This window comes from Syngnathus floridae, chromosome 15 (assembly GCF_059516105.1).
Source record: "Syngnathus floridae isolate MCC-2025c chromosome 15, RoL_Sflo_1.0, whole genome shotgun sequence".
Taxonomy (NCBI): Eukaryota; Metazoa; Chordata; class Actinopteri; order Syngnathiformes; family Syngnathidae; genus Syngnathus; species Syngnathus floridae.
Genome location: NC_142427.1, coordinates 6001028 through 6023640, shown reverse-complemented (window position 1 = coordinate 6023640; position 22613 = coordinate 6001028). Strand labels below are relative to the sequence as shown.

The 22613-nt window shown below is 43.9% G+C and overlaps 5 protein-coding genes across 13 annotated transcripts; 3 read left to right on the top strand and 2 right to left on the bottom strand.

Moving 5' to 3' along the window:
* The first annotated feature begins 141 nt into the window (after positions 1 to 141).
* dnajc18 (DnaJ (Hsp40) homolog, subfamily C, member 18) lies at positions 142 to 3887 on the top strand. Of its 2 annotated transcripts, none has more exons than XM_088398717.1 (8): positions 142 to 574; positions 1236 to 1404; positions 1483 to 1628; positions 1792 to 1992; positions 2080 to 2192; positions 2296 to 2405; positions 2482 to 2654; positions 2737 to 3887. In XM_088398717.1, the coding sequence occupies exons 1-8, from the start codon at positions 448 to 450 to the stop codon at positions 2859 to 2861; spliced, it is 1164 nt and encodes a 387-aa protein (XP_088254843.1). In that variant the 5' UTR covers positions 142 to 447; the 3' UTR covers positions 2862 to 3887. The 2 variants fall into 2 exon arrangements, with proteins under 2 accessions (XP_088254843.1, XP_088254844.1); XM_088398718.1 differs by lacking the exon at positions 142 to 574 and adding an exon at positions 604 to 1007.
* brd8a (bromodomain containing 8a) lies at positions 3883 to 10082 on the bottom strand. Of its 2 annotated transcripts, XM_088398715.1 has the most exons (21): positions 9756 to 10082; positions 9626 to 9673; positions 9189 to 9285; positions 8890 to 8959; positions 8763 to 8812; positions 8541 to 8663; positions 8348 to 8428; positions 8168 to 8232; positions 7932 to 8074; positions 7678 to 7860; positions 7499 to 7580; positions 7211 to 7345; positions 6867 to 7027; positions 6353 to 6776; positions 6222 to 6259; positions 5874 to 6154; positions 5678 to 5770; positions 5512 to 5580; positions 5044 to 5326; positions 4831 to 4875; positions 3883 to 4612 (listed from the first exon to the last, which is right to left on the bottom strand). In XM_088398715.1, the coding sequence occupies exons 2-21, from the start codon at positions 9642 to 9644 to the stop codon at positions 4553 to 4555; spliced, it is 2502 nt and encodes an 833-aa protein (XP_088254841.1). In that variant the 5' UTR covers positions 9645 to 9673; positions 9756 to 10082; the 3' UTR covers positions 3883 to 4552. The 2 variants fall into 2 exon arrangements, with proteins under 2 accessions (XP_088254841.1, XP_088254842.1); XM_088398716.1 differs by lacking the exons at positions 8763 to 8812; positions 8890 to 8959; positions 9189 to 9285; positions 9626 to 9673; positions 9756 to 10082 and having other exon boundaries at positions 7932 to 8070.
* gng8 (guanine nucleotide binding protein (G protein), gamma 8) lies at positions 5865 to 12583 on the top strand. 4 transcript variants are annotated; one of them, XM_088398720.1, is made up of 6 exons: positions 5865 to 6789; positions 6909 to 7103; positions 7176 to 7356; positions 8863 to 11475; positions 12076 to 12175; positions 12304 to 12583. In XM_088398720.1, exons 5-6 carry the CDS (start codon positions 12092 to 12094, stop codon positions 12430 to 12432), a joined length of 213 nt encoding a protein of 70 aa, XP_088254846.1. In that variant the 5' UTR covers positions 5865 to 6789; positions 6909 to 7103; positions 7176 to 7356; positions 8863 to 11475; positions 12076 to 12091; the 3' UTR covers positions 12433 to 12583. The 4 variants fall into 4 exon arrangements, with proteins under 4 accessions (XP_088254846.1, XP_088254847.1, XP_088254848.1 ...); XM_088398721.1 differs by lacking the exon at positions 5865 to 6789 and having other exon boundaries at positions 6888 to 7103; XM_088398722.1 differs by lacking the exons at positions 5865 to 6789; positions 6909 to 7103; positions 7176 to 7356 and adding an exon at positions 8679 to 8701.
* Positions 12584 to 13219: 636 nt separating this feature from the next.
* tmem45b (transmembrane protein 45B) lies at positions 13220 to 15746 on the top strand. 2 transcript variants are annotated; one of them, XM_088397597.1, is made up of 6 exons: positions 13220 to 13372; positions 13993 to 14190; positions 14260 to 14472; positions 14564 to 14748; positions 14892 to 15034; positions 15250 to 15746. In XM_088397597.1, exons 2-6 carry the CDS (start codon positions 14001 to 14003, stop codon positions 15359 to 15361), a joined length of 843 nt encoding a protein of 280 aa, XP_088253723.1. In that variant the 5' UTR covers positions 13220 to 13372; positions 13993 to 14000; the 3' UTR covers positions 15362 to 15746. The 2 variants fall into 2 exon arrangements, with proteins under 2 accessions (XP_088253723.1, XP_088253722.1); XM_088397596.1 differs by lacking the exon at positions 13220 to 13372 and adding an exon at positions 13399 to 13659.
* nfrkb (nuclear factor related to kappaB binding protein) lies at positions 15729 to 22525 on the bottom strand. Of its 3 annotated transcripts, none has more exons than XM_088397594.1 (25): positions 22430 to 22525; positions 21988 to 22142; positions 21712 to 21913; positions 21267 to 21632; positions 21045 to 21149; positions 20903 to 20976; positions 20743 to 20824; positions 20485 to 20677; positions 20296 to 20407; positions 20101 to 20227; positions 19924 to 20001; positions 19763 to 19839; positions 19647 to 19693; positions 19510 to 19570; positions 19253 to 19427; positions 19072 to 19178; positions 18869 to 18992; positions 18593 to 18672; positions 18296 to 18486; positions 17954 to 18224; positions 17701 to 17880; positions 16783 to 17484; positions 16436 to 16542; positions 16213 to 16348; positions 15729 to 16103 (listed from the first exon to the last, which is right to left on the bottom strand). In XM_088397594.1, exons 2-25 carry the CDS (start codon positions 22111 to 22113, stop codon positions 15963 to 15965), a joined length of 3864 nt encoding a protein of 1287 aa, XP_088253720.1. In that variant the 5' UTR covers positions 22114 to 22142; positions 22430 to 22525; the 3' UTR covers positions 15729 to 15962. The 3 variants fall into 3 exon arrangements, with proteins under 3 accessions (XP_088253720.1, XP_088253721.1, XP_088253719.1); XM_088397595.1 differs by lacking the exon at positions 22430 to 22525 and having other exon boundaries at positions 21267 to 21438; positions 21505 to 21632; positions 21988 to 22159; XM_088397593.1 differs by lacking the exon at positions 22430 to 22525 and having other exon boundaries at positions 21988 to 22160.
* Positions 22526 to 22613: the final 88 nt, after the last annotated feature.

Here is a 22613-nt window from a genome sequence, read left to right as displayed (position 1 = left end):
TCTATCTATCTATCTATCTATCTATCTATCTATCTATCTATCTATCTATCTATCTATCTATCTATCTATCTATCTATCACAGGAAGTGACGTCACAAATCCCTTGCAACTCACACGATCACTCCAAGTTTAGCAGGTGCAAACTGACAATAATCAACTTCTTCAGATTATGGGTGTTATTGTTTAATTTTTCAAAAAAAAAAATGTCATGCGTCTTTGAGGTTTTTGCAGGCTGTCAACAAACGCCGTTGCCAGTCGGTCGGTTAGCGTCAAGTCCGTGCCAGCTTGAAGCTAACTAGTTAGCTTGCTAGTTAGCTAACTACCCTTCAAGCTAACGTCACGCAGCTGTCAGTTAGCGAAGCGAAGTGGCTAGCAAGGTGCAGTGCCACCGGCTTGTACAGCGTGTGACGCTTTTCGGACATTAGAAGCTGCAAAAAAACTGCAACTAATGGACAAAGACGAAGCGGACCGGTTGATAGAGAACGCGAAGCTATTGTTACGGGCAGGACGGAGGGACCGAGCGCTGCAGCTGCTATATGAAGCCCAGAATATCTACCCCAGCACCCGGGCTAGAGGTAACATTAGCAGCCGTGCATGTAACAAGCCAAGACTCATGCTGGACCATTATACTCATGTAATGTTACCTCATTACAATGTTTTATTTTTGGCTGACGTGCATCTCTGGCTGCTTTATTTAGTAGGAGACATGACTAAGCTGTTTAACTTTTGTGCTGTGTGGACCACCCGCTTCTGGAGTTGATATTACAAATATTAAAATATTCCCTCTCTCATACTAGCTACATGAAGGTAACCAAAGGTGGGCAGAGTAGCCAAATACTGTGCTAAAGTACTGTTACTTCACAATATGATGTAGTTAAATATCTATATACTATATTCTTTCTCATAGGCTTTAAGTGAAATGTGAGGCCAGGAGGAAGGACTGAATATTATTTGTCTACTTCAAATAACGCATTTGGGAGACAATGCTGCTGGTGTTCTTATGGTGTGGTTGGTGTGTTTTTATTTTAGTCACTGGCATACATTCAACTAGTAGAAGACTGTGCAAAATGTTGATTTGTGTTTTTCATTTTTTGTTCATTTTGTTAATCTTGTCAATCAAAAAGAATCAAGTTGCCATGATTCAATTTGATTACCTTGATTTGGATGACAGAAGTTGAACCCACACAGACTTCACTCTTAATGTTTTCTTTCTCCTCTGAACACTTCTCTCTGTAGTGCTGATTGACGCCCTGATCAAAAATGGAAGCAACGCTGCTCCGGGAGCGAACTACGTGCCCCCGCCCAAAGGCTGGAGAGATGAGGACTGTGGAAGTGCAGCGAGAAGTCAGGTGAACAGCGATGACAAGAAGAGCTACACAGAAGAGCAGCGCCAGGGTGTTCACAGGTACACAGCCATGACCTCATGATATGAAATGTCCTCACAATAGGATTTTGTATCTGAACATCCGCAATGTCACTGCAGAATTAAGAATTGCAGAGACTTCTATGAGATTCTTGGTGTTCCCAAGGATTCCAGTGATGACGATTTGAAAAAGGCGTACAGAAAGCTGGCCCTAAAGTTTCACCCTGACAAGAACTTTGCTCCTGGAGCCACAGATGCTTTCAAAGGTAGAGCAGTTTGACGTTACAAATATGTCCAATGAACTGTTGATCAATGTTTAAGCCTTGGTGGAGCTTTGTGCTCTTGTTTGTAGTCTCCAATTCAGTTATCTTTATCTAAGTCAAGTAAGCTTCCTTTGAAGTGTCTTCAACATTGGTGTCCTTCCGTTAGCAATAGGCAACGCGTACGCCGTACTGAGCAATCCAGATAAGAGGCAACAGTACGATCAATACGGCGATCAATCGACAGCGGAGAGCGCACCCCAACACACCACCCACCATCGCCACCACCGAAACTTCCACAGAGACTTTGAGGCCGACATTTCCCCTGAGGAGCTCTTCAACATTTTCTTTGGAGGACGTTTCCCTACAGGTGAGGGGGGGATGTGCCAGGCTGTCCTGTCTTTTTCGCTAAGATTCACAAGTGGTTGTTTTAGACGAGTGCCGTTGTCGCCCTCAGGCAATATTCACGTGTACACCAACCAGGGAGCCTCATACTCTGAGTTCTACAAGCCTCGCCGCCGACGAACTTATGAGCGACGCGAGGATGTGGCGGAGGACAACCCAAGTCAGGTGACTCGCTCAGGGCCAGGAGGGATTAGATATGTTTAGAAAGCGTTGCGCTGCATAGTGCAGCACGAGCACACCTACTCACAGTGTTGTGATGTACACTCAGAACACCTTCACAGCTCTGCTGCAGCTCCTCCCTGTCCTGGTGTTGATCCTCATCTCGGTGTTCACTCAGATGATGGCCACCAACCCACCTTACAGCCTCTTCTATAAACCGTGAGTGTGCCGAAGAGCCGTTGCTCACGTTTGACAGTGGGCCGTTGCTGACCACGCGCGGGCTGTGTGCTTTTAGGAGCATGGGCCTGGTGGTTTCCCGGGAAACGCAGCACATGGGCGTGCCGTACTATGTGGATAAAGGTTTTGAGAAGGAATACCACGGCGGCACCCTGGACGAGCTGGAGAAGACGATCGAGAGCGACTACGTCGAACACTTGCAAAGCAGCTGTTGGAAGGAGAAACAACAGAGTAAGACTGCTGACATTTACTGCTGGTGATCTGTTTCTACACCGAAATATTTGTTTGACGCGTGAAACCCTTTCGCTCTCAGAGTCGGACTTGATGAACCTCGGGCAGCTGTATCGAGATGAGCGTCTAAAGCAGAAGGCGGAATCCATGAGGCTGGACAACTGTGACAAGCTGCATAGATTGGCCGGACGTCAGCGAGGCAATTGAAGGACGGTTTGTTTAATGAGGAACGCCACTCTGCTACATTATTATTATTTGTACGATTACTGAGTTTATTTATCCACTTGGGCCATGATGGCAAGAATCATGCAGCAGAGGTGGGAAAGAAATGTGCCTTCTCTCCTCCGAGATGGTCGGAAATACGTGTCAGTTTGCGTGTCAGCTGCTTTGGTGGCCACAGCACTGAGGCTCTGCCCTCTTTGAACTTTTTCATTTTAGATATGTTCCCTGCCTGAGTTCATTGTGCTAAGATATATGTATGTCCGTGCGCTTTGATTTGAATATTATGCTGACTGTTCAGTGCCCTTGCCAAAATAATCAATTAATCAGCATATTCCCTAGTGACTTGAATAAGTCATCCTTTGGACAAAACGCACTGTTATACTGTGAAGTTATGGACTTTGTTTTTATTTATTATTTATTTATTTAGTTGAAATCAAAACAAATCAGACAAATGAAGTGATCGCCTTTTTTTTTTTTTTTTTACTCCGCGCTTTATCAGTCAATATTGAGCTTTCCCCAAGATTGTTCTTTTCAAAACCAAAACAGACATTTGAAATGGAAAAATATGGACATGACATTACATATAAGAATTTACATTGCCGTTACGGTGCCATACGCCGTTAGTTTCTTGTGACATGTTCAGGCTCATTTCAAGCACTTTTATTATTTAATACTTCTATGTTGCATGTACCCTAGTGAAAGATTGTTTTCGTACGTATTGCCTTTAGCAACACATTTTCAATCAATATTGACTCACCACATTGATTCAATGGCATTGACGGCACGTTTACTTAAATACCCTTGTTGGCTTTTTCAAACAGAACTATACCAGAAAATTCTAAGTAAAATGGACTGTTTTGTGACTCATGTCTTGTTTGTGTTTCTGTGGTTTTGATTCTGGATGCATCGTAAATTGATCATGCTGAAAGTATGTCGGCGATCTTGAACATGCCATTATTCCACTTGAATCAGCAAGAGCGGGAAATAAAGCAGTTCACAAGAAGTATACAAGCCAAACTTGAATTTATTGTTTAAAAGTAGTGTTATTATTATTACATCCACAAAACACAGTGAGATTACCACAGTACTGCTTCACTCAAAATATAGGTAGGTATGCGCAAAACAACCACAAAATATACATTTAAAATTATTTAAAGGTTGTTAAAATGAGGAAAAAATAAGGTTTCTTTTTCCCCCCTTAATGCCTTAATAAGGTAACACCACCTAAAAAAAGTCAAGCAAACCAAAGTCTTTGGCCTCTGTTTTCACACAGTGTCTTTACGTTTACTGTAGTGCATTTATCACCGTTCAGTCCACCGCACTAATGTGGACCAGATGCAGCCCGCCTGTAGGATTAGTTGATTTTGAGGTTTTATAGACACTTATACAACCTGATGTTCTTGCCTGTGAGCAGGCCATGAGTGATGTGGAGCTATCACAGGCTTTGACCCACTCTTTCGGAATCCCCTTTTGTAATCTGGGATTACACGTAATCCATTTCTGCAAGATAGGAGCTTCCCCACATCCAGTCTGCAGCTCATTGGAAAACGGAGAGCAAGTTGGGGATTACACATGACGCAGATTGGGAAGGGGAGGGATTCTTTATCATTTAAATCTTGGAAGTATTAACACGTTTCACTTACAGTGTCAGATTTAAGTTATTCTGCCTGTTTTGTTCATTTCTTCATTTTCAGGTCAGCTTCAATGGCACAGCGGCGCCCTCTGGTGCCTCCATCCTACATGGACAGAAGAAATTGTGCATTGTATGATTCAACTGCTTCAATAGAAACAGTTCAGCTCTTTTTTACACGACAGACTCATTTGAACTAATAGGTATTATTTTTATTATCTTAGTATATATTTTCAGGAACTGAATTCATCCATCCTCCCATATAGCAATGCTTACTGTTTCAACTGAATCTTTGTGTGTGTGCTTGTGAGCGTGTATACTTACAAAAAGAGACAGCAGAAAAGCAGGAGAGGACATGGAGAAGGCGTCCTGTGAAAACAAAAGCACATCAGAACTAGGACTCAAATATGTAATGATGCAATTGAAACATTTTGAAGACGTTTTTGTTTCAACATACATGACTAACAATTGTATTCCCATTTTTGGGATGATTAGTCACTTCTTTTAACCTCTTAATTTGTCTCATCTACGATGCACCTTGTCTGTGGAGTCCTGCCGTCGCAACCCCTCACGGCCCCTCAGGCCTTTGGCGCCAATACCGGACTCGGAGGTCTCCATGATGAGCTGGGTGGCTAGAAACTGCTGGATCTGCTCCAGGACGTCACGCTGCATCTCCACGGCCATGTGGTACACGTCGTGATCCAGGCTGTTGTACATGACGGCGTTCTGAAACATCAGCATGATGTCCCGCTGGAACTCGGCCGTGGTTCGCATGGAACCACTTTCGATGTTCTTTTTAATGGTTGCCAGGTCCATGGGCCTGCAAAAGGACAGAACGTGGGAGCTGAGAGATTTCACCGTCATAGACGCCATCTGCACAAATCAGTCCAGGTCAGTATATCCAGTTTTAACAAGATCAATTATTTATATAGTTGATGAGTCCCACATAAACAAGCCAGTGAGTTGAACTCAAGTGCATTGGTGCTCCAGTAAGTTCACGCTTACCTGTGCACAATGCTATGATATCCTGGTGCAATTTCATCTGTCACCGGTTGCAGGAAGACATTTGCATACCTACAAGCAGTCCCATAAAAGCAATGTGGCAAGTGTGAAATATCAAAGAATCACACTTTTAAAAAGGTCTGCTGGAGGGTAATAGATGAAGCTTTACCTGTGATTGGCAGCCGCACGCCAAACCAACATAATGGCCTTCTTCCAGATCTTGTGAGCTTGCAGAGCCTCCAGGTCCTCGCTGCACAAAGAGCTACACAAGAATGTTATGTCAGAATAAGTTATCAAAATCCTGACTCAACTGACCTTTCGCATGACACAATGCAACTCTAGACAAACGAAAAAAAAAACCTTACAACTGTGACGACGCGGGGCTGCTGGGGATGGAGTCGGCCGTGGTGTGGAGCTGCAATGATGACGAAGCTGTGTGGAGGCTGCACGCGTCCTCGCTCTCGCTGGCCGCGCGCTCCATCTCCATCTCTCCGTCAGGCTCTGACGAAAACCCCTCGACGCCATCCCCATCTTCCTCCTCCTCGTCATCCTCATCGTCTTCTGGTCCGTTGACCTCATTGTCTAAATTTGTCCCTGAGGCATTGTCTTTACTATCGACACATACGTCACTCTCCTCCTTTATCTCCTGCAAAGATGGAGGGTGCAAGATTATACAGCGGAGGTACTATGACAACTCTGACGCGGTGGTGTACCTGTCTTTCTGTCACTAGCGAATCTTCTAATACTGTTTCTGCATCAAAGTAAAACACTCCATTAGATTTGCCTGCACAAGCTAATGAGATCAAACCACACGATGTACATGTTTATACATGCGTGCGCTCACCCTGACTGGTGGTTTCAGATCTTTCCTGTGCCCATCTCTCTTCCAAAGGCATGTGGCTTTTATGGTGCACCGCATCTCTCATGCCCTCGAGCTGTGCAGGTGCTCCGCTGAGGCGCTGCACAAAACTCCTGACATCGCATGAGGAGGTTGGTGGAAGGCCACTCTGTCCCACTGGGCTCTCCACATCACAGTTTTCTTGACTGCTGCACGCAGAGGAGAGCTCGTCTGAAGTTTTGCCCTGAATGTCTAACTCGTCTGCTTGATTCCTTGTTGGGCTTCGGATGAGAGATGAAGACTGAGGAACCCCCGGGGGGTCTTGGGTATGGAACGGCTCGGCCTGCCAGGAGCCGGGAAGAGTGTGGCCGTTCTCTTCGCACAGGAAGAGAGCAGCTTCGACTGCAGCCGCATCCAAAGCATCTGCAGCCTGGAGGAAAAAGGTAGACGAGACGTGACTCGTTCATTCGTACACGACAGTTCTTCTTCCTCAATGTCTTTACGTGGAATTGCAATATACCTTGTCCTCAATGATTGCGATGATTTCCCCGACTGTCTTCAGATCCAGTTCATCTGCCATATAGGAAACTGTCACATCCTCCTCACTCGGCTCGGACACTTTCACACCTACGGGGGGAGGCTGGCACCCAAAGGACGCAGATGGTGCGATCACATCCACCTCTGCAAATGAATGACGCATCAAATAGCTGGTCTCAAATTGTAAGGCATCACACTGGGCTCAGTTTTGAACATTTTGGTGGGTGTACTAATTTCAGATTTTTAAATCACACCACTGCAGTTACAAATATGTACATCTTGGATAATTTAGGATCATGTGACAACGGGCAAATGTGAGTTTGAGACCTGAACATGCTGAGGCAGCAGATTTCACTGGCGCAGGGGTGGTGCTGGAGCTGGAGTCTGTGCTGACCATGAATCCTAACTGTGCTGAGAACTGGGAGGGTCCCGCCTCCAGGAGTCGAGACAACATTGGAGCACCTTTCATGGAGGTAACAGCAACACAATAGTGACACTGGCCTTTTTTTTTTTTTTTGTAACTACACAGGAGGGGTTAGTTGTAGTTAAACAAAACTGCAAGTATGCAGTAAATTGCAAGTGTACCTATTCAAATGTCCAGAGAATATATTTTACCTGATGCTGGAGAAAAGGGCAGCGTCAACTGCAAGTCATGTGCTACAGTCATATTACCAGCGGATATGTCGCGCTCTCCAGTCTGACACATACACAGGACACCAAAATACATACGTTTGCTTTCAGTACAAATGATGAAATAATTTTTCATTGTCTTGGTTTAAACATGTTCAACCTACCAATCTGGATGTTGTGGCCAAAATGTTGCCTTTCTTTAGCAGCTCAGAGAGGAGTGGAGACGGGGATGGTGTACCTCTCTGGGCCAGGACTTTCTTCTGGGTGGGGTCATCACCAAGTAGCGGGTTCTCGCTACCCGAGCCGGAAGAGTCAGCAAATGACATTGATCTGACAGGACCTGAAGCCTAAAGACAGATAGAAAGAATCCAAAATGTTAGATAGGTCATGTTAGGAATATAAAAACCCTTGGACTTACATCTTTTGTGGATGAAAAATCGGGATGAGAGCTCGGGAGAGGGTCAACAGAGGGAAACTCCAGGCTGGTTGAGTTACAACCCGTAGGTGAATGCATGGCGGTGCCTGCCACACGCCGAGGTGTGTTCTTTGCTACCTGTCTGGCTGAAAGCGAGAGGAAGAGCATTAGGATTTGTTTCTCATTAGCACCGCCGTCACAAATCCTAGATAACGACATGTACAAAATCAAGGCGATACCCTGATAGGCAGCGTCTGTGACTTTTCTTTTCAACTCTGCTTCTTCCTCTTCTAGTTTCTGTTTCCTACACAATACATTTCAATGCATCAGCGTTGTCATATTAAACATACACAAAAAAAAACAATATTATAAATAATAATATTTATCTTTGGGTGAACTGTAAATTAGCTGCATTTTACCGCTGAATTTCCTTCCATAATTCTTCAAGTTTGGAGTCTAGATGGCCAGCTTGAATAAGTTCCGACTCTCTCTTCAGTGTCCTGTAGGTTAGGAACAGGGTTTACTTAAATACTGTATGTGTCCTAATATTTTGTGGTTTATGATAGAAAATTGCTCTTAAAAAAAATCACCATCCATGGTGTATTTGAGTACCTGTGCTCCTCTTGCGTTTGCTTGATTAACTTTTTTAATTCCTCAATCCTCTGAGTTGTCAGCCTGCGCACTATCACATCCCCCACCGTCTCTACCACCTCCCCTTTCTCGCCTCGCTTCCTCCTGCAATCACACAATGACAGTGAAAAGCAGTCACTCAGGTTGTATATTGTTTGTATATTATTTTTGCCGGCAATACTGTCCATGCTTTCAATCACTCACTTTGGGGCGTCAGTGTTTTCTAAGAGCTCAGAATACTTGGAGGCACAGTGCTGTGAACAGAAGTGTGTGAATAGTGTGTAAATTCATTTCTTCTCTACAGTGAAGGACATTGAGGACAACATCATGCCTTTTGAGAGAACCAGTCAGGTGGCCGTCCGGGTTCTGCAAATGGTTTGATGGCTCGACTGACAGAGACCCTGCAAAATGGAAGATGAAACATGAGATTTCCTTCAAGGTCAGATTCTGCCACTTCAATAACTACATAATCACCCCATCATATTACATAGTTGCCGCTGCATTTGGTTGTCATTTTTGTAGTTTTGAGAAATTGTGGACAGCGAAAAGCGGAGTCCAGTAAAATCACATGCAACTCTGGGTCTTCAGTCTAACACCTGTAGGTTGAAGTTAAGGTTGAAAATTAAGTACCAGTTCTGATCTCCACTCCTCATAACCGATGTGGCCAAACACAGCTTCTCCCTGAGTGACCATGCTTCTGTTGGGCCGATCACAAGCAGCTTGTGTTCTGCAGATGACCAAAAAAAAAAAAGTTGTCACAGTTTATGAAAATCCTGAAGATTCATTCTAAAAAGAGGAAAGTGCTTCCATTCCCCGGCCTATCTTGCTAACTCAAGCTGCAATCCAAATCCTTTGTACTCAATGCATTGCTGAGTAGCAGCACACGCACGCATGCTCATGCAGCGTCCAGCTGACGTGTGTGTCAACAGAGGTGTCAGCTGGAGAGACCTGCAGGTTGAGCGGCGGTGCAGCCGAACTTTGTGGTGCAAAAAAAAGGCGAAAGCACTCACATTCGGCTAGCACATAGCAAGTCACAGCAACATCACCCGTTCGCCGACATTACTCACTTCCAACGCCGTTTGCCATCTTCCTGTCATCCCCGCATGCCGCGCATCCTGCCACAGCAAACCCCGGCAGTTAATACCACTTGTGTTATCACGACATGACGCGTGAGCGCGTAAACAAAACACCGGTTACCTTACAAAAATATGTGAACGCTCCCCGGGGGTTTTCGCCGTTGACGTTAGCGCGCGCACCCCATCCTCGTATTGTGCGTCTTAGCTAGCGTTAACTTCAATATCAAGTCGCCCAGTCAGAATGCAGCATTCGCTTCAGTCCACCAGGCGTCCCGCCTTGATTCGAACTCGGTCAACGTTAGAGATCGAGCGGACAAACAAGAGGAAAAAAATAGAGCTAAGTGCTCGTACGACCACCGTCGTCATTTATCATTTAAAAGTAGCTAGCTACATGCTGTGTGCAGTGTGCACGCCCACCAACACGATCACTCAATGATGGTGGCGCGCACATGCACGCGCGCACCCATACATGCACATGAACGCGCACACAAAGCTGTATCTGCTGCTGCGCTAGCCCACTCTAAAAGATGAATTAGAACGACCATTGTTTCTGCACAAACTGTGACAAAATGACTAAATGGAAATGCAACCGATTTTGTGTAAATGTACATAATCACTGAATTGGAATACTTAATAACCATGTAATAAATTTTGAGAGTTATTGGTGGGTCAGTAGCCTGCCAGTATAAAGCAACATTCACACACAAAATACCATGAAGTCTCTTAAAATGGTTCATACATTTCCCCCAATGGGCAGATGTGATTTATGCATATCCCATTTATACACTGTATTTACAGACAGTATGTATTATAACCATTCATTTTGATCAAGTATAGGATACAGTAACCTTTTCATTATTAGGCTAGAATAAACATTTTACACGTGTCCCTAAAATGCTGTCCAGCCTATCAATACAGTAAATAGTAAAAACACCCCACACAAAATTAATTGAGCCACAACATGATTATTACACTGTATTTAAGGCCCTTGTTGTGACACTTAAACATTGACAGTTCTGTCTTTAGCTCATCCTCATAGAGAGCCAATTGATTCGTGAGAAATGGTAATGAGCCACCTGACATTTAACAGCACAACGCAGCCACTTTACCCCCTGGTGCTTTGTGTAATAACTTATCACTACGGCAAACATTGCAGCAAAATCATCGGGTGCATTCAGAAAATCATGCAGCTTTTATTCAGATTGTACTTTCTTAGTTAGAATTGATCATTCCCAAACAAGTTTTGTATTATATCATGAAATTGCGCAGGTGTACCTAATGTTGTGGCCGACACGTGGAGCTAAAAGCCCTAATGTGTGGCAATTGAATATATAATGCATATTCTCGTAAGGAGACTTCCTTCCGATCAGGCTGCGTAGGTTAATTTCCCACTCAGTGTGAATGGTTGCCTGTCACTATTCAGTGCTGTCCTTGAGTGGCTGTGACTTTAAATATATTATGAAAAGACACCTGAATACATTCAGAATCCAATGATTGTTGTATTAATGTAAACATTGCATCCAAATGGGAAATATCTTCTAATGTTGCTTGATTGAGCTTCCTTTTAGCGTAAAACTCCACTTTTCATTAGACCACACCATCAGGTTTGGTTCATCCAATGCTGCAATGTCCTAATGTCATACGTCAGTAGGTTCAGCACGGCATGCTGTCTTGCACCTCTGCTCCGAGCTCACGCTGGGGGCAGAACCAGCACTAATTAATTGAAGGAGGGAACCTGTTGAGGCTTCCCTCCCCATCTTTGCCATTAATCACACTTCATTTGATGCTGCAAGTTGCCGCTCAGGACTCAAGAGCACTTCTCAGCAAAGAAGCATCTTACGGTGAGTGATGTTTGCGATGAATTTTAATTCTAAGGAGAAATCTCGAAATTTTGTATATGAGATAGGGTTATTTTTAACGTCTTTAAGAAATGCAGCACCTGTGTATTAGTGTGCTGGTTGAACATTTGCTGAAGTATTTCTAAGTTATTCTTTGATTTTGATTTTTTTTTTGCATTTTGCTTTCACTGACTGCAAATAAATATAAAACAATAGTTAGTCCAGTGTGGAGGGAAAAGATCCTTAATAGTATTTAAGTCTGAACCACATAAATAATACATATATGTATTTAATATACATATATAATTGAAAAACAACAGCTCTGTTTTGTACAGCGTAAACATGTTAAGCTTTATTTACAGTCTCATCTCGCGCCCATCAGGGGAGCAGCACTGCCCTCCCTTGTCCTCCTCCTCTGAGACCCTCGCTGTGACACGTGCAGCTGAGACTCAGGGAAGAATTAATGAGCAAATTGAAACAGACTCAATACTCACGGCCCAGTTACCTTCAATTATCAGTCGCTGAAACACACACACACACAGTTCTTGTGGTTTTCACTGTATAAAATTGCCACACTAAATTTTTCATGCATGTTCACTGCAGGCAAATTAACGGCAGGATGTCCAACAACATGGCCAAGATTGCGGATGCAAGAAAGACGGTTGAGCAGTTGAAGCTGGAGGTCAACATTGAGAGGATGATGGTATGTGTATATTTTATGTTGATAAAAAGCAAAAAAAAAAATCTGTCAATTTGACAAATTTGGTGATTACATCAAATGTCTTCCTCTTGTAGTACATAACGGATAATTCCATGCTTATGTTTTCCCAGGTATCCAAAGCAGCAGCTGATCTAATGGCCTATTGTGAAACTCATGCCAAAGATGACCCTCTGGTGACCCCAGTACCTTCCTCAGAGAACCCCTTTAGAGAGAAGAAAATATTCTGTGAAATACTGTAAGACCATTGTGGACATTGATATTTTTAACATTTGTTTTAATATGAATGTCTTTATTTTTACAACTACCTTGTTGTGCTATATGGCACGTAACGGAATGAATGTCCATGTTTGAAACTGATAAAGATGGCAATAAAGACTTTCTGCAAAATGAGTGCAAAGTTCAGTTAAATGAGGTCACCCCCCCCCCAAGCGATTCTTCCATCAGGAACGATGATGATAAAGCACATTTTCTTATCTTTCATGCAAGCCACAATGTTTGTATAGTATGGTGGCAAGTGTTCTGCAGTTACTTTAACCTACTGCCGCTAGGGGGCGTGTTTGCTTGGTATAGGGGATGATTTTCGTTTTCTGGCAATGCCTCACGATCACGGTTCTGAGGTTTTAGGTGCGGATGCTTCCTTATTTTTACTGCACGATGTTTTTCGTTCTTACATCTCAGCTGCTTCAAAAAAATCAAAGAACTTTATTACTTTTCCACTTTATTTACTCATTTTAAAGTGTTATTTCCATAAATCTCCCAAATAACTTACACTTTTCTTGTAACACAATTCTAAATATTACACAAAAATGCTCAGTTGTGATGTCTTGGGTCATATCTGGGGGTGACCTCTGTTGACATTTTGGTTATACATTAGCAAAGTGATTTGCAGTTTTTAGTCTTATGCCACCCACTGAATTTATGTTCATTCTCCTTAAAAAATATTTTATTCGAATTGGAGAGGCAAGGATTAGTTGATTATCTTTACAAAGTTATCCCTCACCCTTTATGCGACTCTCAGGAAGAAATGTTCTCGTAGGAGGAAGGGGTGAAGGGGAAATTGGGTGGGGCCGTGGGATGCAAACACGCACTGGCTTTTTCCACAGCGTGACAGGTGGCAACGATCGTACTCTTACAAGCAATCTCCTGTCTTTTCCTCGGAAATTGGTGGTGAAAGTTGAGGTATCGTAACGACCTTTTTGATCGTCAGTTCTGACATTTGGGACAGTTGGCACATTCAACCTGGAAAACTCGTTTGACCCGTTCGAAACTGTCGTGCTGTCTACAAACACTGCCAGAGGAAATCGAGCTCCAGATGAATCGTTATCGCATGTAGTTATTTAGATTTGCTACAGATTTACAAAATAGTAAATTATAGTGTTGAACCGTATTCGTTTGCGGAAGCAATTGGAAAGTTTATATTGCGGAACTGGTTGACTTCTCAAACGGGATATCCTGGACCTGCTAAGGTGAATCTGATTTATTTTCCGATTAAATGGTTGATGGTGAGAAAAAAAAAACTTGCCAATTTGTGAAATAAGTTGTATGCTGGTGGATATTTCGTATATTTCTTTCTAGATAATGTGCAAACACTTGCCCACAAGCTTGGGTTCATATATGCTAAACGTATTGACGTGATTAAAATATATTTTTATGTACAATATACGTATATTATTTCTTTTCAGGAGTTATGACAATTTGACAAAGTATCAGAATATCATTGAAATGTTTAAAGTTTAAACAAAATAGAAATCTTAAAGTGGCTCCCAAATCGATTGATTCCTGTTTCATTTTCTTTTCAGGCCTCACCATGGCCAACTTTGGGGGGCACGCCATACCTGGTTCCTTCTTCTTGCTCTTTGGATTATGGCTGACAGTTAAACACACACTCCAGCACTACTGGAGGAAAAAACAGCCCAAAGGCAGAGTTGTTTTGCCTCCTTTCTTTAAACGAATGGACTACATCGAGGCAGGGTTGCAAATCTTTGCCTCATTTGTCGGTCAGTATTCCATCTTGACACATTTTTGAACCACTCCAAATTTGCTCTAATCTATGTGGTCCGTCTCAGGCATCATGGTGGAACAGTTTGTTGTGGACGGGCCGCATGCTCACCTCTATGACGCGCATAACCATTCGTGGGTCAAGCTGATGAACTGGCAGCACAGCACCATGTACCTCTTTTTCGGCATCTCGGGAATAGCTTTGGTGCTGAGCACCTTGTGCAAACTGGTGCCACTTGGCGTGGACCGTCTTACTCTCTCCTTAGCTCTTTTTGTGGAAGGTGAGATGAAGAAGTTTAGAGAAGTTTTAGTTCAACACAAAGCTTATGATTTATGCATTTTGTGAGCTACAATTTGTTTTTTGTGACCCAGGTTTTCTGTTCTACTACCACGTGCACAGTCGCCCCCCTCTGGACGCCCACATCCACTCCCTGCTCCTGGTGGCCGTGTTCAGTGGGTCGGCCAGCACCATGATGGAAGTGTTCATGAGAGACAACATTATTTTGGAGATGCTGAAAGCGTGTTTCTTCATTCTGCAGGGCTCGTGGTTCTACCAGGTAGTACTAACAAGTGTTGAGATGGACTACAAGAACTGCATCAAAATTGGCTGGGTTTTTTTGGAGGGGGGGCTCAACTGTTGTTCAATGACACCTTTCCTAAAGTGCTTATTGTTGACAGCAGCGTTTGAATCTCATTCTAGATCGGTTTTGTTCTTTACCCACTGAGCGGGCCGCAGTGGGATTTGACTTTGCACAGCAACATCATGTTTGTCACTATGTGCTTCTGCTGGCATTTGGCGATAGCTTTGTTTGTTGTCTCCAGCACCTCGGCTGCCGTTTGGATGTGAGTATTATGTCTTTTTACTAGCGACACAATTCAACTTTCTGGAGATTAATAATTTTTTATTGTAGTTGTAAGAACTAAAATATATATTATTTTTTGTATTAAAAACTAGACCGTAATCAAATTGCACTCTATAAAGTCTTTGCAATTACTATTCGATCAACGCGACAAAATTTTTCTTTTAAACTGCCCTTTTTTTTGTTTATCCCCCAAAGCACCATAAAGAGATTCTCCCGAAGAGCGCAAGACATCGAGATGGTGATGCGAAATAAACTGTCCTCTGCAAACTCCGAAAAAGCTTTGCTCGAAGAATCAGAAGAGGAGTAACGGCTTAAAAATATTCCTACTTGTTTTGTTGAAAATTAGTATTTGAACTGGACTAGTCTGTCTAGTCTTACTTTTCTTCTTTCAAATCAGTTATTCTATTCTTTTCATTCATCAGTCACACTCCTGTGGACAATTGAGTCTTGGATGAACCCCCCCCCAAAGCCTATTTTTAGAATATGTGAGGAACCTACTGAAAACGAACGCACTTATTTGGAGATCATGCAGGAATGTCAAACTTCAGAACTATTCAAACCACAAGGCTGCCTTACATTTTAAGATGTGAATAGACTGAATACCACTCCTGAAATTTAGAAGTTGATGTTTGAATTCTTTTTCTTGTCAATCATTACAATAAATGCAAACAACGGAAAGTTATGAGATTTAATCAATGATGTAAATACTTGTAATTTAACATCTCAGTTTTATCATTAAAGGGAATGAAATAGATGAAATGTAGTTAAGGTTATTTAAAAAGAAGAATAACTGTCTAACAGAGAACAATGAACGTGCTTGCCAATTACACAGAAAATATTACACACTGATAGCCAAAATTACAAAAAACACACCAAAAAAAAACAGGACGCAAGATGGCAAGTACAGATCACTGAGGAGGCGCAGGTGGGAGATCGGGTGGACATTTCGGTGAAGGCGCAGTGGTGACGACGACGGTGGAGACGGATTTGGCGGAAGCTGCCGCCATGTGCTGCTGGAGCTGCTGTGCCTGGACTGTCTGGATTCGCACCTACACGAACAAAAGGTGAGCATTAACAGCAACCCATTACTGCTGTACAGCATGACTCAAGGCTGTTATTGCTGGCAAATGTGAAAAAGAGATGTGCTTCCTCGCAAACCTGTGTGGCCTGTCCTTGCTGCTGGAGCTGCTGGAACTGTTGCGCTGTGACGAAGCTGACCGGTTTGTTCCCAGCAATCAGCTTGGTACCCGCAGGCATGGTGGTCAGGATGATGTTCCTACCCAAGCTGCTGATACTGCACAGCGACAGGAGGAAGGGGACAACCAACATCACACAAGGCCATCAGGTTAATCTTAAATCCAGTGCATATTTTGAGACTTACTTTGTGTTGAGACTCCCCTTCACAATTGGTGTCGTCACCACACTTTTACTTTTCAGTGGTTGGTTGAGGACTGATAAAGGAACTGTGATGCGGGCAGGTAACTTGCCCTATGACCAAATGAGAAGAATGCCATTGTCACTGTGTGTTTCGGCAACGGTAATAGATAAAGATCAACATAAACATTCATCCAAGTGTTCTACTGTGAATGCAAACGTCAGTGGAGAAAGGTGCTTTTGTTACACCAAAAATAGAAGGAACCAATAAAAGTTGAAGCAGTCAAGCCGATAAGTTTAAGTATTAAATACTAGCAGAACCAGTCTGATAACATGATGTCTTAACTCTCTTACCGTCTGTGTGTTGACAACCGGAGCAGGCACCTGGCGCATGGTTGCTGTGTTTGCACCCAGCTTCAGAGAAGTCGAGGCTCCCGAGGCCACCGTGATGCTCTTGGCGCCAGCCATGACATTTCCGCTGGCGGATACCGTCAGGGGCTTGCTGCAGCCGGCAGTTGTCATGGTGATGGTCTGACCTTGCTTCTGCGGGATTACCCCGAGGCCCGGCATGATCCGGATGGTGGTGCCGCTCTTGTCCGGAGAGCTGACGGTGGAGAAGGTGCGAGATTTCTGGTCGGCCACGGTAACGCCTAAAGTGGGCATCAGGCGTATGGCTGTGTCGCCTGCGGCTTTCAGCAGGGTGGAAGAGATAGGCGCTGTTTTGGCGGCATGTACTTCCCCTGTGCAGGATGCAGAGGCGGACACAGTGGTGTGCGGGGGCGTGACGTGGAGCGTGGCCGATATGCTCTTGCTACAGCCGCCGGTGGTCGTGCCCAGGAAGTCAGGAGTGAGTTTGACTGTCGCCACGGGTGATTTGGTGAGCGTGGCCATCATGTCCGGCGTGATCCGCAGTACGGTCTGGCCTTTGGCATCCATGGTGATGGAGGAGGGCGGAAGGCGCAAGACATCTTTACCCTGGATGCGGACGTTTGTGGTGGTAAGCGGAATTCCGGCTGCTCCTGAGGCTTTCGCACCTAACTGGCCTGTGATGGACACCTTTGAAATAAAAAAATACAAACCATTAAGCAGGTCAAAGTTCCACCTGCAGGTCACATATAGCCCACTTTTTGTTTGTTGTAATCTGATCCAGAGTATTTACAATCGAGCCATGTAATATTTGTTGCATTGATTTAGCATTTTTTTCATTTCATTAATATATATTTAATTATTTCTTTAATTAATTAATTAATTCATGATTATTATCTGATTTACTTGTTTGATGGTTTGGCTGGCGACTCCTTGCAGCACAGCCGACGACGATGTGGGGATGTTGGCTGGGGTGCCAGGTGACACAGTCTGAGCTTTGGCCACCATTGCCGTGGAAACCGTCAAAGTGTTGGGCACCTGTACAGGACTAGCAGACTGGCTCCTCAAAGGCACAGACACAACTGCCTGTTTTTGACAATACATGAAGGTAGTTAGAACACAAGACCTCTTATCTCCACTTCGGCATTTAGCCTTTTACCTGTGAGATGCCCTTGGTTGCCACAGACACTGGCATCCTGATCTGATGAGGGTTCTGGTGAACCAAAGCAGCTTGCTGACTTCCTGACAGAGAACCCAGTCCGGGCTGAGTGGAGACGACCCGAACCTGAGGGAGTGAGCCTGCCTGCAGGTGGCTCACTATTCGGGCCGCGTGTTGGGAAGGAAGAGACTGAGATGTGACTGGGCTGGCCTGACTGGTGGGTAAGATTGAGCCCAGCTGAGGCAAGGAAGGTGGAGACACTAGGAGAACGCTGCAACAAGAGACACAGGTGAGTTCACGCAAAGGGTAGTTCTTATACAACAGCGAGAAAAACAAACGCACCCTGGGTTGGATTTGATTGCATCAGGGACTGTAGTCTTAATTGGTGTCGTGACCGTGCAGGGCAAGGGTGACTTTGGGGTGCCAGAAGTGTTTTGGGTTGGAGTAGACGCTGTCGGCGACATGGGACCTATATCATGTCCTGCTTCCAAAGATCCCGTTGTTTTACCTCCTGCATCTTTACTGCTTGATTTCTAAGGATATAAAATAGAACGTTTTCCACTCAAAACCGAGAACTAACAGTGTACTAGTATAATAGCATCGTAAAAATGTATATAATAAACAGGCTGGTTGTCTCACAGGCTTGGACGCAGGTTTTGGCTTCTGCTGCAGTGCTTTTCTTGCTTTTGCGGCAGCCGCTTGAGCCTGGTGGATCCTCTCTGGATGGGAGGGAAGAAACCATTTAATAGCCCATTTCTTATTTATAGATTGATAATTATTTTGTGAATGCAATATTCAAAATACTGGAGATGGTGAAGTTTTGATTTTTGTAAGCTAAAATGAAAAATACATCTTGTCCTGCTAGCAAATACATTGCAAGCGGTAAGCTGCTGCCACCTCCTCATTGGTGCTCACCAAACTCTTCTTGACTTCGGTTGCGGTGCAGGTAAATCCACAGTTTGCGACCAATGTCGTACTTCACACAGGGGTCCTTCTCATAGTGCAATCTATCCAGAGCACCGCTGACAACTGTGTTCACCTAGATGGCACAAGAACGGTTTAATAACGGAGAGCTTATCAAACCTAAAAGTAGTTTCAGAGAAAAAAAGTGCCTCTACCTGTGCACTTGTGACGTCAGGGGCAAGAAACTGTGAGTCCTTGAGAAGTTCACAGATTTCTGCCCGAGTTCCTTCTCCATTGGGAAGCCTGGCTGCTGCGTCACGAACTATTCGGAAGAAATGAAAGTTCAAAGCTTCTGTTTGCTTTCACACACACACAACAACGGGGCGACGCTCTAACCCAGAGAGAGGATGGTGACATAAGGCGGGCGATTGGAGCGCAACAGCGTATGCTCCCGAGCTTTATTGAGAGACATTTCCTTATCAAACACTCCCTTGACGGGCCCCACTACCGATTCAAAACCATGCATGCGGAACGTGAAAGCTTTGTGGGGTTGGCTGTATCTCTGCTGTTCCTAATCAACATAAGAAAAACAACATGATTAGCATGTACACGACAAAAAGAAAAAGAACAGCAAAACAATTGAGAGAAGAAACCTGAATTTGGAAGAGTTGTCTTTCATCTCCCGTGCTGGGTCTCACCACGTAATCAGTCGAACTGTTAAAGATATTTAAGCAGCTAAAAAAAATCACAAATATTAATTTTAATTAAATTTGCATAGATTGATCCTTACACTCGTGGCATGGGGGGTGTTAACTCTGATAGCTCTTCACTTTCAGTCTGTGGATGACAAAGTCAATTAGAAACAAATCATATGCATTTTTATTGATATTTGTATTTTTCTAATACCTTAACCACAAAATCTTTAGAATCCAACCACAGTTGACAAAGTGCAATTAAGTCCTTTTCTGCATCCTGGATGGGGCCTAAAATGAAGCAAAGAGACATTCATCTTAACAAAGACTCAAAAGAAATCAATTAGGACCGTCAATCACAGCTCCATCGCTAACCGATCCACTTCCACTGCTGTGTTTCATCGACAAATTCCACAAATGGCAGGAAGCCGCTGGGGAGCGCCATGACACCTTCTGTAAGACGACACAAAACAAAAGTATTCAATATCCCCGATTTAAAATCACTAGTAGAAAAAAAATATATCAAGTTAATGCTCAAATGTCTTTCCATGCCTTTACTCTCTCCAGCGAGAAACTGCAAGGCGTGGAGGACCAAGTCAGACCAGCAGGAAGCAGATGAAAACCAGGCGTTGAGTGAGCTCGCAGGAGACATCTGCCACATTTGGACTTTCTCCTCCAGCTGGAGCACATCAGCAAGAAGCCGTTACAATCCAAGAAGGCCTTTCAACTCATAGGTTGTGAATCTACCACTGAAGTGCTGGCCAGGTGCTCCGTCCTCAATATGCTCTCCAACAGGCTGAAGAAGCTGACGGCTAGTTCTTCCACGACCACCGGGCTGCACGGAGGCTCCTCCAGGATTCTGCAAAGATAAAGATGACGCTAAGATGTTACGAAGGTGTTTCTCGATGCTTTTTCTTAGCTCTGTGCCAAACGTACTCCTCCTTGATGTTGGCCAGCGGGGTCAACGGCGTGTCTGGCATGGAGTTAATGATGTTCGCCAGAGGGGCAGCTGGGACGTCTGAAGTAAGAGCATCACAGGGATCCTCCGATTCCACTTTGACTGTTCTCATTTTCTTCTTCTTTCTCTCTTCTTTGATTTTTTTCTTCGGCAGAGACAGCTCAAAAAGCGCTGGAAGAGAAATAAAGACGGTATTGGTAACAGAAGAGATAGTTTGGTGGAGTGGATTCACTTACGTAAGGCTGATTTGCGACCAATATTTGCCCTGGAGAGTATGTCACTGAGGTGAATGTCAGAGGTCATCAAGTCTGGATGATCCTGACAAGAAGAGTCGTCTGTGATACACTGTACAAATTAACACCACATCAATTTGAATCCTATGGAAACATTATTTACTGGTTGTCGCTTCCTCTTCTCCCGATGGTTTTGTAGCATGGCTTTCAATTCCTGCTCTCCAAGTTGGGTTTTTTCTAAAGGAGATCACACTTCGATGCTGATGATGATAAACACGGGGATCACTTACAAAGTTAGTACTCACCAGTGGTCCTCATATCTTGGGTAGAGAGGCTGGGCACAACTCTGAGGGAGACGGTGGGTGACGGCGAGGACGGTGACTGTGGTGCTGGTGTCCACAACGTTAGATCTATTTGCATGTGCAATAAAGCACCGATGCAGGTAAATGAATTTAATAACCTAAGCCACCTTATCTTTTGCAATAGACACGAAAAAAAAATTGTGAGAAATGAAGAAAAATACTGACCGTCATCATCAGATGAAGCATTACTGTCTCCACATTCAGTTTTCACCTCCTTTAAAATGCGTCTCAGTCTTCTTCTAACCTTTTGTTCTCGTATTTCTGCGTGACTCCTCGTCTGTACCTTTCTCTTAGGTGGAAAGTCCAGACCATTGTGAACGGCAAAATCTAATAACTCCTGAAACAAGAACAAATATTGAGACTTCTGGGTATTGTTGTACTTTCGATATTTTGCTGAACACACCTTTCGGGAGACGAGGATTTGTTTCAGCAGCCTGTGGTAATATTGCTGAAGTGAGTACAACTGTCGTCTTTGCTGAGACTTGGCACACAACTGCCTGTACTTGACAACTTCAGGGTTGAAGTAACCATCTGTGTTTGGATCATGAACACCATCTCTGAGCAAAGTTACGTTTTTGAAAGTAGATTAATCACCGAGTGTGTAAATTACCTCTGAATAATTTTTGTGCAAGATGAAGAGGATTTCCAAAATGAAAATTTCTGTTGTTGAACAGGTCATCGACGACGTTGCCCTGCTCTGCTTTGTTATTGTCGGGGAATTGTGGCAGAAACTGACTGAGGTGTTGCCGCTGGGAATCCGAGAGCACTTCAGTCCATGTGCTTTCACTCATCACAGAGAAGAAGATTTCGGGCTGATGACAAAACAGTGACCAAAGTGATCAATAATCCACACTGTCAAAGCAATGTTCAGCCGCACATCACTTACATCTTCAAGTAGTTCCTCAGGCAGGCTGACCCTGCAGTCTCCTAGCATGCATTCCTCGGTGATCTGTCCACCCTCTTCCTCTTTGGGCTCGAGGGGGTCTGTAAGTATGTGAGTCAGGACATCCATCCTGCTCCTCCGCTGCCCCCTCACTGGGACTGAAATACCACAACATAATTTCATATGATACGTGTGAATACTATTTATGTCATTATTGCACGGTTAGCTTTTTTAAATGCACTCTAACGGACGACTTGCTTTCTGTGATACTAAACAAGGAGGTGTGTTGTAGCATGACAGCAGCTTATCGTAAGTAGCGGAGACGGAATTTATTCAAGCAAGCCTTCCAACGCATATACCGAAGATGCACTGCATGCTGCGATATTTTTTTGTCTCGACAGAAGCGATCCAACACTTTTCAAATACATTAAAGGTTGTTTCTTACCTTAGCCCACCCTATGTTTTGATATCGCAGACGGGGAGGTCTTCTTCTGGTACAAAAATGACGTCGTCGAATGGCACGCTCGGATCACTGTGTTCCTCTAGAGGCAAAAAGACGAACTACACTAGGTATGACTTTTTTTTTTTGTAACAAATTGAAACTGAAAGCCAAGTTCAAATTGAACGCA

Excerpts from the sequence above, each read along its gene's own strand:
- dnajc18 (XM_088398717.1), top strand. The coding sequence starts at position 448 with ATGGACAAAGACGAAGCGGACCGGTTGATAGAGAACGCGAAGCTATTG. Across the intron at positions 1,629-1,791 it reads AGCCACAGATGCTTTCAAAG|CAATAGGCAACGCGTACGCC; the intron begins GTAGAGCAGTTT and ends TCCTTCCGTTAG. Across the intron at positions 2,193-2,295 it reads CGGAGGACAACCCAAGTCAG|AACACCTTCACAGCTCTGCT; the intron begins GTGACTCGCTCA and ends ATGTACACTCAG.
- brd8a (XM_088398715.1), bottom strand. Across the intron at positions 7,861-7,931 it reads ATTTTTCATCCACAAAAGAT|GCTTCAGGTCCTGTCAGATC; the intron begins GTAAGTCCAAGG and ends ATCTGTCTTTAG. Across the intron at positions 6,777-6,866 it reads TCGCAATCATTGAGGACAAG|GCTGCAGATGCTTTGGATGC; the intron begins GTATATTGCAAT and ends TTTTTCCTCCAG.
- gng8 (XM_088398719.1), top strand. The coding sequence starts at position 12,059 with ATGCATGTTCACTGCAGGCAAATTAACGGCAGGATGTCCAACAACATG. Across the intron at positions 12,176-12,303 it reads TCAACATTGAGAGGATGATG|GTATCCAAAGCAGCAGCTGA; the intron begins GTATGTGTATAT and ends ATGTTTTCCCAG.
- tmem45b (XM_088397597.1), top strand. The coding sequence starts at position 14,001 with ATGGCCAACTTTGGGGGGCACGCCATACCTGGTTCCTTCTTCTTGCTC. Across the intron at positions 14,473-14,563 it reads CTTAGCTCTTTTTGTGGAAG|GTTTTCTGTTCTACTACCAC; the intron begins GTGAGATGAAGA and ends TTTGTGACCCAG. Across the intron at positions 15,035-15,249 it reads ACCTCGGCTGCCGTTTGGAT|CACCATAAAGAGATTCTCCC; the intron begins GTGAGTATTATG and ends TATCCCCCAAAG.
- nfrkb (XM_088397594.1), bottom strand. The coding sequence starts at position 22,113 with ATGGATGTCCTGACTCACATACTTACAGACCCCCTCGAGCCCAAAGAG. Across the intron at positions 20,825-20,902 it reads AGAAGAGGAAGCGACAACCA|GATCATCCAGACTTGATGAC; the intron begins GTAAATAATGTT and ends TCTTCTTGTCAG. Across the intron at positions 20,228-20,295 it reads ACCTGGCCAGCACTTCAGTG|CTGGAGGAGAAAGTCCAAAT; the intron begins GTAGATTCACAA and ends GATGTGCTCCAG.